The following is a 14,457-nucleotide window of genomic DNA, read 5'->3' as shown; positions in this document are numbered from 1 at the left end:
TGTGCTTGAAAGTTAAATACGACCAACTGTATTTATATAATATAATGTACCGTACATGAAAAGTAAAAGTTTAAACGGGCACTATGTAAAGCTTCAAGCTTCTTTCAAATATATGTAATCGTATTTCATGTTTTAAATGTTGTAAATAGCATTTGTATTTAACTCACGGATTACTTTGTATACCACTAAAAGGAGCCTGCGTACCACTAGTGGTATTTGCACCACGCTTTGAGAATTATTGGTCTGTTCTATTCTCAATATTGTAATTATTATTTTTATCCTGCATCATAAGTAAGACAGCAACAACCACGGGCCTAAAACTAATTGCAAAAGTAACTTGGTGGTGTTGGCCGATCAAAACATACAAGCAGATATAATGTGCCAGTTGCAAAGAAAATGCATCTTGACAACTTTCTATTCATACGTTTCTAGTGCCGTGAAGAGGATCCACATGAGGGAAAAATGTAGGTGTTTTAATTATTTTTATGGTTAGCATTTATGTCTGAATGTTAAGAAATTGACTAATGCTATTCACGTTGGCTCCTCCACAGCTGGTATCATGGAAAGATCACAAAACAAGAGGCCTACAACCTGCTGATGACGGGTAACACTCTTCTTTCACTCTCACATGCCAAAGTTATTGAATAAAAAAAAAAGTGTAATTGCAGTCTAATCAACTTTGAGATCAATATATCATGATAGACTTTAACACAAAATGTCCTTACTCTCCCCGCACATGCATAGTTGGCCAGGTGTGCAGTTTCCTCGTGCGTCCGTCGGACAACACACCCGGGGACTACTCCCTTTTTTTTCGCACCAATGAAAACATCCAAAGGTTTAAGATCTCTCCCACCCCCAACAACCAGTACATGATGGGAGGGAGGTACTATAACAGGTTAGTGTTAACATATGCTCACCATCGTCCTCTACTGTAAACGTGTGTCTCACTTGCGCTCTCGTTCGCCAGTGTTGACGACATCATCGATCATTACAAGAAAGAGCAGATTGTCGAGGGTTACAACTTGAAAGATCCAGTTTCAGTACAGGTAGACGCATGGATTTAGAATGTTTCAAACAATAACGTAACTCTCTTTTCCTCCATACCTTGCTTCTTTAAAATAAAGATCTTTGCATTACTTTGTATACAGATTAAAAGTGAAGCCGTATCTTGACATCATTTATCCAAGCTGTATTAAAAAATTTGTTAAGTGTGTGGTTGTAACGGCACACCTTGTGTTTGTGTTTAATTAGCACCAGGAACAAGTCATCACTGACACGGTGGACGGCAGAGAAATTTACAACACAATCAGACGAAAACCAAAAGATGCGTTCTACAAAAATATTGTCAAGAAAGGCTACCTCCTCTTCAACAAAGGTGTGTTGCACAAATAGTATTTTGACGGCACAAAGGTTATATCTCACCGCTGTTCTGATTAAATTGTCTCTCATTTTAACGTTTGCAGGTAAAGGCAAACGGTGGAAGAACCTCTACTTTATCCTGGAGGGTAACGACGCCCAGCTAATCTACTTTGAGAGTGAGAAAAGGGCCACCAAACCCAAAGGGCTGATCGATCTAAGTGTGTGCTCCGTGTATGGTGTTCACGACAGCCTTTTTGGCAGGTGAGGCGTTATCATATTTTTCTTTGGCATGATTTAGTGAGGCTGTTTGGAGAAGGTATCGGGGTAATAAAATTGTCTTTTTTTTTTTTTTTTTTTTTTTTTTTTTTATTGGTCATTTTCAGGCCAAACTGTTTCCAGATTGTTGTCCAGCACTTTAGCGAGGAACAATACATTTTCTACTTTGCCGGGGAGGCTCCAGAGCAGGCGCAGGTAATAAAAGGCTGTGACATAAACTTCAAGTCGGCCATGTCTTCAAGGACATGTTGTGCTAAAATGCAGTATTCTATTACTTTCCTGCGACAACATTTCCTGATTTGTTTGAATGTTTGTTGTTCTTCCTTCTTCTTTCCAGGATTGGATGAAATGCCTTCAAACATTCTGCAGTAATTTACGGAAGACAACTCAACCCACCTCCAACAAAAGGTTGAGACAGGTATGCATGAATGAATGCATGTTACATTTCTGTTTTTTCTTCAACCGTAAACCAACTGTTTTGAAATCTGTTATCTATTTTACAAAAAGACACCACAAATGATTTATCAGATTTTTTTAAATCTCAACTGCTCAAAACAAATCATCGTCATCATCCAGGGATGACAGCGCTTGTTGTATTTAAACAAAAGTAAGGGCGATTGCAAGTCTTTTTGTTTGTTTGTCGTCTTCATTGCAAAGTGAGTGCGGCAGTTGTGGTCCAATACTTGTTATAAACATGTCAACGTTTGTTTGTTTTTCTTTTAACAGTTAATGCAGGAGAACATTAAATGCATTGTTAGACGGTCTAAAGCAATGAGATCTTTATTTTCTTAATTGGGAAAGAAAATATCGGTAGGAATGTCATTGCAACTGATCTTTTGTTTTAAGTCCACATTGTTCCCTTCCGTCTCAGGTGAGCAGCCTGGTGCTCTATGTGGAGGAGGCCCATAAGCTACCGGTGAAGTATTTCACCAACCCTTACTGTAACATCTACCTGAACAACGTCCAGGTGGCCAAAACGCACCCAAGGGAGGGGCCGAACCCTGTCTTCACAGAAGAGTTCATTTTCGAGTGAGCCTCCTTTACGCTTCATCTTGGAGTTCCTTCTTTTCCTTGCTCGCTAAATTAAAACTCTTGTCTGTTTTAATAGTGACCTCTCGAGTGAAATCAACAGATTTGAGATCAGCCTGAGCAACAAAACAAAAAAGAGCAAAGAAAGTGACATCTGTATGTGGATCGGTGTGATTTAATGCCATTTGTAGTCCTGGCCTATTTTGTTTTCTCATCTTTACAACATTTCCTCTTCCTCGGTGTCTCTACTAGTATTCATGCGTTGCCAGCTGAGCCGTTTGCAGAAGGGCCAGATGATTGACGAGTGGTTCCCTCTCAGCTCTCACGTGCCTCTGAAGGGCATCGAGCCAGGCTCCTTGCGTGTACGCGCACGCTACTCAATGGAGAAGATCATGCCCGAAGAGGAATACAGCGAGTTTAAAGAGGTCAGAGCCGATGCCATTCACACTAATTGGTCCATACATTGTCCACAACGATCGCATGCTTGTGTGTCCTCATGTAGATGATACTGCAGAAAGAGTTCCATATCATCTATGCTCTGGCCCACGTATGTGGTCAGGACCGCACCTTACTGGCAAGCCTCCTCCTGAGGATCTTCAGACATGAAAAAGCTGAAGCGCCTCTTCTCAGGACTCTCAATGACCGAGAGATTAGCGTGGAGGGTAAGAAAATGTAATGAAAGTGAAAAAATACCGTGTATAGTCGTCATAACCCGTATTTATATTTAGGTTGAAGCGTGTCATAGTGTATAACTAACATTTGTGACTGCAGTACAGTCCTAATTACAGTGGTGCCTGGATTTACAAGTTTAATTTGTTACATGACCAAGCCTGTAAACTTAATTTACTCATACAGTGGTCGCTTTAGGTATGAGTATATAACCTGACTCATGGCATTTTTTTTGCATTGACTTGTGAGCAAAAGCTTGAGATAGTGCTGTGGCAGTGAACTCAACTCAAGGTTGGCAGTTTGGCAGTAGGCATGGGCAAAATACCGGTTTGATGGTTTATCCTGCTTTTAAAAAGTTGTGGTTTCAATAACAATTGGCACAAAATTATTGGCTGCTTGCAGAGTTGAGTAAATGAGCCGCCTCTTTGAATGGGGCGAGTCGCTTTTTTTTTCTTCTTTTTTTTTGGGCGAGCAGAGAGGGGAGGGGTGAGCAGTTTGATGCGGTGAGCAAGATGAAAGAGACACTGCAAACACAGATGCATTTTTCTCGTAGTCCTTAAAGAAATACAAAAAAATTAAATAGTGCCGGAGGGTACTAGTTAGCCCCAAGGACAACATGAGTAGCCAGCAAGTCTGTTCGGAAAAATTGCTCACCAGTGACACTGTGACTTACTAAGGAGAATTAAACAAGAAGAATTCTAACATTTGTTTCACTTAACATGGTGTTTATTTCTTAATCTACCAAATATTTTTTTAAAGCTGTAATTTTAATACTGTCATACTGTGATATTTTTGCCCAGTTATCGTACCAGCAGAATCTAATGTCAGCTCATGCCTATTTGGAGGGTCGTGAATAATACTAAAACATTTTTTTTTAAAAAGCGGCTTCAAGCGCTTTGACTCGACCAGTTGGAGGTTAATATCAAATTAAACTTAAAACTAAGAGAATTACCGATGTTTTTAAAACAACCACACAGCATTGCCTTAAATAAATCCGCTTAATGCTCACAACCAATGCAAAATGCCATAAATGGCATGTGTGTTGTGGTGAAAGTGCATCAGTCAGTGTGTGCCCCCCCGCAACTTCACTCAAGTTTGTAAGTAATAAATCAAATTTACTCAGCGACAGCTCGTAAACCTGAAAAACTCGTAAATTGTAACAATCGTAAGCCAGTGTACAACTGTAGAGTTTAAGTTAATCAATTTAGTCTGAGCTAGCTGTTTCTGCTTGTGGACAGATGAAGCCACAACGTTGTTCCGGGCGACCACTCTGGCCAGCACGCTGATGGAGCAGTACATGAAGGCCACGGCGACGCCCTTCGTCCATCACGCTCTCAAGGACACTATTCTCAAGATCATGGAGAGCAAACAGTCCTGTGAGGTAAATCCAACTTCCTTATGGAGCGAGTCAGGATTGCAAGCGTTTTCTTTTGAAGTATCCATTCATCAGCCACAACATTTGGTATAGCTACACAAGCTAAGAAAAGCTCAGATAGAACCGTCTGCCATGAACTCTAGGTATTAGAAACCGTGTACATTATAATTGTATCAAAAACAGTGATAATGGTATGATAGTAAGCAATAATGATTGGAGTCAATTATTCACAAAACTATTGCTGGTATTTCTACTGAAGCTTCAAATAATACAACTATTATTACAATAAAATAGCATAATGTTAGATAGATGGATAGATAGAGTGGGAACCCATGTACGTGTGTAGTCTATTTTGTGATGTTTTGGCTGCCATCGTTTGTCCGAGCGCATTTGTGAGGAAGCGCGATGGCTGTCGGATGTGTGCCGCCGTTGTAAGAGTTGACTTCGATTTACGTTTTTTGAAGTTTGAACAAGCGGCTACTTGAGCCACGAAAAATAAATGACTCATCTGTGCAATGCTGTCAAGCGGTCAAATGTTAAGAGGATGAATTCGGGCGTATGTTTTGATCCAAAAGACAGACGGAAAGATGTTTAATGATGAGACGCTGCAGAGTGGTAATGCTCGCTGGTGCTTGGTATTACGTCCGTCATAAGTAGGCATTATATTACTTTTCCTACTGGTTGCCGTGTGTTATGTTATTAACTGGAGATCAGTCAGCTTTAATTTTTTACATGTATGCTTTATTTATTTATCCGTCTAGTGCTTTAAGAAGTACAGTCCACATTTACATATCATGTTTCATGAAATAAAGTGGTACAGAGCCACTGGATTATTGTTTATCGACCTATATAAGATGATTAAGAAGTGCAGTCCACGTTTACATGATTCATGAAACAAAGTAATATGTAGGAACTAGTGACAAAGCTATATTTAGTAAGTTTATACCTCTAATTGTAGTAGATAAAACTGTTTTTCATATTAATTAATGCTTCATTTGCCTTTACCACTATATTCTATAATGCATAACAGATCTGATATTGTTTGTTGTCATAAATATTAATTGTTGAAAAATACATTAGAAAAGGACCTTGGGGGAAAAAAATTGCAATTTATATCGCAACTGCAATTTTTGGGCCAAAAAAATCACGATTGGATTATTTCCCATAATCGTTCAGCCCGAGTTCATACTAATATGATGTCAGGGTTTGAGGTTTTAAGCAACACTTCTTTTCAAGCCTTCCTTGGAAAGAATGTTCACTCCAGAAACAGTACTATAATGAATGCAAAATCAGTAGGTCCAGTTTGTCAATTTAAGTCAACATTATACCTAAATGAATAGGTATAATGTTCAAAGCGTCAATTTTACAAACCACATACCCGTACGCACGGTAGACATGACATAATCATCGTTGCCATCTGTCTAATTTCAAGTTGAACCCCTCCAAACTGGAAAAGAATGAGGATGTCAACCTGAACCTGGCTCACCTCCTCAATATCCTCTCGGAACTGGTAGAAAAGATCTTCATGGCTGCTGAGATCCTACCACCGTAAGCGCACAAATGACTTTTATAAAGCGCACCATTTTCATGGTTGAGCGTCAACAGCACAAAGGCAATGGATGTGCTTAGGGAGTCAAATAAAGCTGTTATTGTTATTGTTGCAGGACTCTAAGATTCATTTATGGCTGTTTGCAAAAATCTGTGCAGCAGAAATGGCCAACTAATACCACCATGAGGACCAGAGTTGTAAGGTGAACACAAATACATACAGAATGTTTTCTTATTTTATTATTGCTGATGAAAATAAGCTTTTTGCTGCTTATTTGCTTCACTGAATTGACGGGCGTTTTATGCTGCTAAAACCTTTGTAGAAGATAAAAGAAGGACTCGATGTCCACAAATTTGAGACATTAACCTTATGTCACTTTGTAGTTACTTGATTGGTATCAAATTAAGAACATAAGGCATTTTCAGATATTTTGCTTTTCATAACTAAGATAACGCCTCTCACCTCGTCTTTTGTCTTTGCAGTGGTTTCGTCTTTCTAAGACTCATCGGTCCTGCAATCCTCAATCCAAGAATGTTTAACATCATTGCTGGTGAGCAGCCATCCAAAGCAACACACAAAGTGCCTTACAATCTAATGTTTTTTTTTAATTATTTTTACCCCAAAAATTCCATTGAAAAAAACACAGGTAAATATTCAGTTAGCATTTTCCCCACAATTGTTCTGTAAGTCACATTCTACAGTTTCTCAACTTTCCAGTGACCTGGTCAGTGAGGTCCAGAAGCTCTGGCTCCAGTTCTGATTGGTCATGAAGATCTGCTTCATGCTCTACGAGCATGTTTTCACTTTGCATTTGTTTGGCTGTTTGTCCCGATCAATGAACACCTGAACGTGATTCCAGTCTGTTACCTTTCTGTCCTCTTGCAGACCCTCCGTCTTCAACGGCCGGCAGGACCCTCACACTGGTGGCAAAGTCCGTTCAAAATCTTGCCAACCTGGTGGAATTCGGTGCTAAGGTATGGAGACGTCTACCAGGAATGTCATTTTGTGATAGTTCTGACATTGTGTCATTGTGTCCACGCACAGGAGCCTTACATGGAGGGTGTGAATCCTTTTATCAAAAACAATAAGCATAGGATGATCATGTTTCTGGACGAGTTGGGGGTGAGTACCGTTTGTTGAGTTTCCGGTAAATTTACAGGGGGAATTTTGGAAATCCAGTGAACATTAGCCCCGCCACATATACAGTAGCACACATGAACAATAAGACTCTTCACAAGTTGTCTTTGGGACTTTGTTTGCAGAATGTCCGTGATCTCCCTGAAACCACAGAGCACTTTAGGACGGATCTGTCCCGAGACCTGGCCGCATTGCACGAGCTCTGCGCCGCGCACTCAGACGAGCTTCGGACACTCAGTAATGAGAGGGGGGCTCAGCAGGTGAGAGAAGAGTCAAGTTATGCTTCTGTTTTTCTAGAAAACAGGTATAAAAAGTAGGGCTGAACAATTTTGAGAAATAATCAAATTGCTAATTCCCCTATGTCATTCAATGTCAATTTGTATTTGTTTAATTCTCCAGCCCGAATATTAAGTATGTGTTGTGGGAAGTTTGGTCGCGAAGCACTGACTTTCTGGATGTTAACTGGTGTCATTTTCTTTCTTTCCTATGTGCAGCATGTGTTAAAAAAGCTGCTGGCCATCACGGAGCTCCTCCAACAGAAGCAGGCTCAGTATGCCATGTCCAACAGCAACAGGTAGTACCGAGTCCCCACCGAATTATTCCCCCTCCCACCCCCGCCACACATCCTACTTCACTCCCATCTCCCCTCCCCAATGACAAGTCTCATGCACTGGGGAGACCTCGCGTGTTCTACCCTCATTTCCATGGCAACCCCATCCTCCACCCGCCCACGCCTCATAAAGTCGTCTGATAGTCCAACCCATACCCATCCATGTTGTCCCATTCACCATGTGAGCTATGCAACAACAGCTGAGTAAAACCAATGCAGTACTTAACTGGCACCAGTGACTGACAGCTGCCTGCACAGGAAAAACTTTTTTTTTTTTTTTCCCCTCCCCCTTCGAACTGTGTGGATGATTCCAACTTTGGGTACAATCAGTTCCCTTGCACATGAGGGAGAATATTTGGATTCTGAAAGGTTTCTCAGTACTCACCATGCTTCTCTAGCACAAATTGCCAAAGTGTACCCCCTCCCGCTTCGCATGAGGAAACTGACATGAAGAAGCTAGTTGTCTTTTGTTGAAACTGGACTGCGAGCAAGGATGCTTTTATACTGTAAGTAGTTGACTGACTTCTTTTCAAGTTTGTGACAGTGTAAGGCAAAGTGCTGAAACGAGCATGGTTCTTTTTGTTTTTGTTTTGTTCAGTTTTCTAGATTGAAACTAAGTGTTTTGAGAACAAGTCTGGTTATTTTATATAAAAATAAATTCTCTTGCTGGAATCATGAGTATATCAGAGAGATGAGCTGAATTCTTCTCCCTCAGATTGTATCAGCTGTTTTGATTGTTTGGTTAAGCTCCTTTTTTTCCCTCCTTTGCAATCCAGGCAAAAAGCATAATCCGAGAATCCAAGTATGATGCAAAATGTTTACATCAGATTTTTTGGAAAAATAGTACAGACTGTATCAGACATGCATGCACTTATTAAACAGTTTTTGTAAAGTAGTTGATGGGCTTGTTCTTTGTCATATTGAGGCCAAGGTGTATGAAAATACATTTTATTTCTAACACACAATGAAAGCAAACCATTTACACTACTTCAGATTGGTCACTTTAAAGAAGAAAGGTCAAATAAGGTCTTCATCCGTCCACTCCTGAGATTAAAAACAACATATTAAAAGCTAAAAAGATGATTTGGAACCATGTGAATCTAAAGTGTAGAATATGGTCTCACCTCTTCTTGTATCCGTGCCTCTTTTGCTACATGGCCTTCCTCCTCGTACCCGTGCCTGCGTTTGCTGTCACACACACAAGAAAACGTCAATAGTGATTGTTTTGCAACATCCTGAGTACGCTGGACTTGCCAAGCTCTATGATCAGTGTTTGTGATCAAACGAACTTCCATTTTCATTGACGCAACTTTACATAGTAGTTTTCATTAGAAGTAGTTGTTCCTCCCACCCCATATCACTCCATCTCAAGTAAGCACATTGACTAGATGCAGTGTTTTCCAACCTTTGAGCAAAGGCACATTTTACATTAAAAATATTTTTTAAAAAATCTCTGCACACCACCAAACAAATGATAATGTAATGCACAGTGCCGTGTACTGGTAGCACATTTATTAGTTCTCCCTATCAACATAAGGAGCTGGCAGAGATAGCTGAGCAATGACACATTATTTGTAGTAAATACTTTTGGAAGCAATTAAGTAGAAAAAAAATAATTTCCTAAGGCACTGGTTGGGAATCACTGCACTAGAATAGCACATCCACCCACATAACGACGGCGTGTACTATTCCCAACGTGTCCACTTTATCTTCCAGGACAGAGTGCACCATCATGTCACTGGCAGCTGCCATCCAGGTCATGTGAATTCTGTGGAATCACACCTGAGAGTCCAAGTGCCGGCCAGAAAAAGCGAGGCCTTGCCCGGCCTCAACTTATTTCTCAGCATGTGGCCTACTATCTCCATAGTTCAAATGCAATATGGCTGTCTCCCACTGAGAGCAGAGGGGGTGGGTGGAAACACATTTGCTGCATATGTGAACATTGTCCTTCCAAAGCCTTTCCCAAATATGCTTTAGACGCACCGTTGCAACGATTGATGATGGACCTGAGCTACAGTCAGCTGCAGAACTGTTTGAACCCCCTTACATGGAGGTGGACATAAGGGGAGGGGGCTAGCGGGAGCGGGGTGACCAAAGCACTGAAGTAGCATCATCTGCAGTCATCAGGGAATTTGAACGTGAAGACTACACAAGCCTTAAGTCCCCTTTCTACACATCATCCACCCTATGACACTTATTGCATTTTTTTTTATATACTGCTTTGTTGGTAGAGAATCAAAATGTGTTTGTATGGTGTAGCTACAAAGGCAGAAACATAGTCTTGTTTAGGAGACGTGTGTGTGTGTGTGTAACTTGTCTTGTGCATGTGTTAATCCTGCAACATAAACGCCGCTGCTCTTATCAACTAAAGGCCGGCGGTTTGATCGAAAGCTTTCACTTCAGCAGAGTACACGCATACTGATTTTTAACTCTTCACTGAGACTCTACACATTGTATCCTAAAAGGTGAATTAAATGCAACTGTATTGTACCTCAAAGTTAAATACAACTAAGCTGTACTTAAATGTACTGTGCTGTTAAAATGACCCACTGTAACATTATGCAGTTTGCACGTTTAATAATTGAGTACCACTAGAGGGAGCACTTGTACTTCACTTTGAAAATCACTGCCCTCATCCCCATACACTACAGGTATAGTTTTTTTTTTTCTCCTCCACAGTTGGACTATCAAGTTATAGTTATCAGTCACATAAAAATAGTTTGGGAGCACTACTTCTGTTTATTACGTCATGACAACTGTCAGTATGCGTGTACACCGCTTCAGCTGCAGTCTCCCTTTCTTGGAGCACACCACCGCATCTCGACTATTGTCTTCCTCACAAGTAATCACACCACGGTAGGGTTGCAAAAGGGGGGGGCGGGGGTTCATTTCCTGTGAGTTCAAGGGAATTTTGAAGATACTCCCAGGAAACATTTCCAACTTTCAAAATTTCCCACCCCAGCAAACCTGGCTGGTCATAGCTGGACCTGGCCTCCCTTTCTACATCTGTGCCTGTCATGTTGCTCAAAGTGTGCACGTAATGATACCACAGACCTCACCGAGCTCTCCAAGTGAGATAAGACCACCGCCGTCAGCTGTGCCAGCAGGTACGGAAGACGTGACGGCCGCGTGTCGTACTTGTACTTTCTTATTTCGTATGCTCGATGTGTTCCTTTTTATTTTTCTACCTGAAACTGAACCTTGAACCTTTTTGCATCTTAGGTACGACAACCTGGCAAAAATAAAATCACCTGTTGTGACATGACGCAAACATGGAGTGGTTCACTGGGCAGCGGGGGGTTGGAAACTGCTGCAGTAAAGTCACAACTGAATGCAAATATAGAAAACTCTCAAAAACCTGATGTGATCCAACAAATGCCAAGTTTTGAATGACACCGTCAGAGGAATTCATTTTACAATATGTTCATCCTAGTTTGTAATTTTTGTAATGTACATTACAACTACCTGTAGGTAGTATACCGCAGAGGGCTGTTAACTATTTAAAAAAAAAAAAAAAATCCCAATATGATGCAGTGCAATTCACACAACCAATATACTGAGATTAATTGTAAATGAACATGTATTTCATCTGGTGGTTTGCAAAGTTTTGAACAGCCAAATGAATGAAGTGTCACTCAAAACGGAGCAATGTTTGGCAAAATGTCTTATCGATTGTAAATGCAATGCTTGGCAGTCGAGATGATCCTTACTTGCTTGAACTTGTACTAAATTCCGCATGGATCCTCGCCAACTTCTGCTTGCAAGCATTCACCTCATCGGGTTTTGGAAGTTCATATCGTTTCAGGAGGCTTTTGATCCCTACAGCAGGCAGAGGGAGCGTGCAGGTTCACAGCCTTGGCGAGGATGCAACATCACCACCTTGTGGCAGGTTACTCACGTCTCATGGAGTCATACATTTTGGACAGGTTTTCTTGCTCATTCTTCAGTCCTAAGCATTCAGTCAGGTAGCTAGGGAACAAAGCATTATTTGGTAAATAGCCTTTTCGTGTTAGTAAACAATAGACTGCAGGCTAATTCCAGGTGTCAGAAAAGTGATTCACTACCACTGATTTTGAACTAAAACAATGAAAACTTGTGCTTAGGGTTGTACTGCCCAAATGGCCTCAGGTTTTTCTTCCATTTCTGATGTAAGACCCTCTTAAGTATGGAACCAAAAGTTGCTCCAAGTCTCAAAATGGCCTACCTCTCTATATTGAGTCCGGCTCTTGAGACACTGCTTAGGATCGCGGTGAGTGCAATCTGTGAAGGGGAATAGAGCAGCCCAGCATCTGTCATGGCCGCATATGCCAGAAAGTCATCCACATTCTTCCTCAGGGACTCCGGGTTCTCCAGGGTAGGATATCTGGTCTGGAGAGTGAGAGTTGGGATCAAGTTAATAATACACAACACCAGTGATTCCCAATAAGTGTGACCTGATTTTTCACTAGATGGCAGAAAGTCCAGTTTACTTGTGTATCCGCCTGTTGTCAATTTATAACACAGGCTACTTTTACATGGACATTTAATTTAATCCGATCAGAGTTCGGATTCAAATTATGTACCGGTGTGTTTAGTGCTTGCGTTTTTGGTCGACCCGAGATGGATAATTCTTAACTCATCCTAGTGGGGATGCATAGCATATATTACTGAGCTGTTTTTATTTTACTTCCCCTTCCCCCCTAGTTCTTTACATTCTATTTTATTTTTTAAGCAGGTTCGTATCTGAGAATGGGCCTACCTTGAGGTCAATCAGCAGCCCCTCCAGAGGTCTGTAGGGGTTGTGGACCACCAAGTGGAAGTTGAGTTGCTGGACAAGCAGCAGCTCGTACTCCAGAATCTGCTCCGAAACCCGTTCCTGTTCAGCCGGACTCTCCTGCACGAGGTTGCCCACAAACTGGCTGCTGGATACGTTGAACTCGTCCACCTTGCAGGCTAGATATGCACATGTCAGCCTGAAACGGGGGAAATAAAAATAATGTAGGAAATTGCTTAGAACAAGCTTTTCAAAAATGTCACCTTCATTCAAATTAAAAATGCATAGGAGGTTTCTATTTGCGGCGGTCCCAATATACAAAATTTTGAGGTTTTGAGGAGCAGCTACATTGCTGATGGGGGTAAGAACACAACTACATCGCGGTTAGGCATTCGCACCCACGCTGTGTCATGTTAAGTTCTGTACCTATGGCAGTCACGTGTACTCACATGATAATCCTTGGGTGGTATTCCATTAGAGAGTTGTTCATATAGAATCTTCTGAAGTACATGATAGCCGTACCCTGCATACAAAGTACACAACTTTCACATAACTATAGGAACTACTTCATAGTGAACATCACTACTATACATAGGGTAAATCGCACATTTTTAAGTGAAGTTTTTTTTAGGTTTTTTTTTAGGGGTTTTACAAGTCTGAATTTTGTTGTGCACTTTTCCCTCCCCCATCCTCTATCTATTTACTGTTTTTGTGCTCAGGCCTTTTACTTTGACACCATCTTGTGGCACTTTGATGCCAAGGGACTATAAGTGAATTGAGGAACTTTATTTAGACAAAACTGGAGCTTTGCCACAATTCGTGGCATCTTTTTGCCAAAGAAATAAGTACAAGTGAATTGAGGACCTTCATTCACACTGCATCTATTACGTTAATAAACAGGGATTCATCGTACATTGTTTTTGTGTCTAAAAACTGTAAATACATACGATAACAGATTTGGGCATTGCAGGTTTGAACACATTGCAGAAGTCCAGCAGTGTTCTCTCGTAGTTTCTGAAGAGAACATCTTCTTCGTGACGGTCCAGGAACACGGACTCACTTATCACGTGCTGTGGAGTCACAAACAAAAAAATGCAGGGTCAAGTTAAGATGCAAAGGGTGAAGTTGGCCAAAGATTTGTGGTATTATTATTGTTATTAACCTTCCCACTTTCTCTCATCTTCTTCCTGAACTTCTGGTTAGCTTCATATCTCAACTGTTCCAATTCGTCTTCGTTGTTAAACGTCCAATATGTTCTTTGTGAACTGTCATGGAACATGGCTGCAAGAGAAGACGTCAGTGAGTTATCTTTTGTTGGCTGCCCAGTGAGAGGTTTTAGATAATGCAACTATAAAGCCATTTTATTTCATGGCTGATATTTACCAGTGATCAAAAACAGTGGAACCAATTGCTTAGATGTTGCGTTTTTGTTGTTTTTGTTTTTTACTATACGTTCGTGTGTAATTGTTTCAAAGCAGCGTTCAACGACGGTTGTCGCGCATGTTAAATTACGTCGGCTCGAGTAAGTCTTCTAAATACAGGTTATTTAAAGGGTGTGGGGAAAATATTTACCGTTGATAACATCAATTTGTCAAATAGTAGCTTGTATGCGTCCGTGAATTTCATGAAACGACTGGCATTAAATAGATGTCACTTTTAAATACGTCACACCATGTCGTCGCTCGCTGATGACGTTACCG

At 40.9% G+C, this 14,457-nt stretch overlaps 2 protein-coding genes across 4 annotated transcripts in view; one reads left to right on the top strand and one right to left on the bottom strand.

The window, feature by feature from the left end:
• Positions 1–11,275, top strand: part of rasa1a (RAS p21 protein activator (GTPase activating protein) 1a) — a 26,010-nt gene extending 14,735 nt beyond the window's left edge. For both annotated transcript variants that reach the window (XM_086030849.1, XM_086030850.1), the window contains 21 exons: positions 433–464; positions 552–604; positions 745–895; positions 968–1,046; positions 1,252–1,375; positions 1,464–1,620; positions 1,743–1,830; positions 1,973–2,053; positions 2,507–2,664; positions 2,744–2,820; positions 2,917–3,089; positions 3,167–3,326; positions 4,572–4,714; positions 6,141–6,256; positions 6,373–6,459; positions 6,740–6,807; positions 7,143–7,231; positions 7,302–7,379; positions 7,520–7,654; positions 7,889–7,968; positions 9,721–11,275. In XM_086030849.1, coding sequence (XP_085886975.1) covers positions 433–464; positions 552–604; positions 745–895; positions 968–1,046; positions 1,252–1,375; positions 1,464–1,620; positions 1,743–1,830; positions 1,973–2,053; positions 2,507–2,664; positions 2,744–2,820; positions 2,917–3,089; positions 3,167–3,326; positions 4,572–4,714; positions 6,141–6,256; positions 6,373–6,459; positions 6,740–6,807; positions 7,143–7,231; positions 7,302–7,379; positions 7,520–7,654; positions 7,889–7,968; positions 9,721–9,769 — 2,178 coding nt within the window. In that variant the 3' untranslated portion in view covers positions 9,770–11,275. The remainder of the gene's footprint in view (positions 1–432; positions 465–551; positions 605–744; positions 896–967; positions 1,047–1,251; positions 1,376–1,463; positions 1,621–1,742; positions 1,831–1,972; positions 2,054–2,506; positions 2,665–2,743; positions 2,821–2,916; positions 3,090–3,166; positions 3,327–4,571; positions 4,715–6,140; positions 6,257–6,372; positions 6,460–6,739; positions 6,808–7,142; positions 7,232–7,301; positions 7,380–7,519; positions 7,655–7,888; positions 7,969–9,720) is intronic.
• Positions 8,937–14,457, bottom strand: ccnh (cyclin H). 2 transcript variants are annotated; one of them, XM_086030851.1, is made up of 10 exons: positions 14,330–14,457; positions 13,920–14,038; positions 13,705–13,827; positions 13,207–13,280; positions 12,743–12,956; positions 12,209–12,372; positions 11,903–11,973; positions 11,715–11,823; positions 9,129–9,192; positions 8,937–9,048 (listed from the first exon to the last, which is right to left on the bottom strand). In XM_086030851.1, the coding sequence occupies exons 2-10, from the start codon at positions 14,034–14,036 to the stop codon at positions 9,022–9,024; spliced, it is 963 nt and encodes a 320-aa protein (XP_085886977.1). In that variant the 5' UTR covers positions 14,037–14,038; positions 14,330–14,457; the 3' UTR covers positions 8,937–9,021. The 2 variants fall into 2 exon arrangements, with proteins under 2 accessions (XP_085886977.1, XP_085886978.1); XM_086030852.1 differs by having other exon boundaries at positions 14,141–14,451.

This window comes from Filicampus tigris, chromosome 5 (assembly GCF_054856515.1).
Source record: "Filicampus tigris isolate MCC_2025a chromosome 5, RoL_Ftig_1.0, whole genome shotgun sequence".
Classification (NCBI taxonomy): Eukaryota; Metazoa; Chordata; class Actinopteri; order Syngnathiformes; family Syngnathidae; genus Filicampus; species Filicampus tigris.
This window is presented reverse-complemented; position numbering and strand designations above follow the sequence as displayed.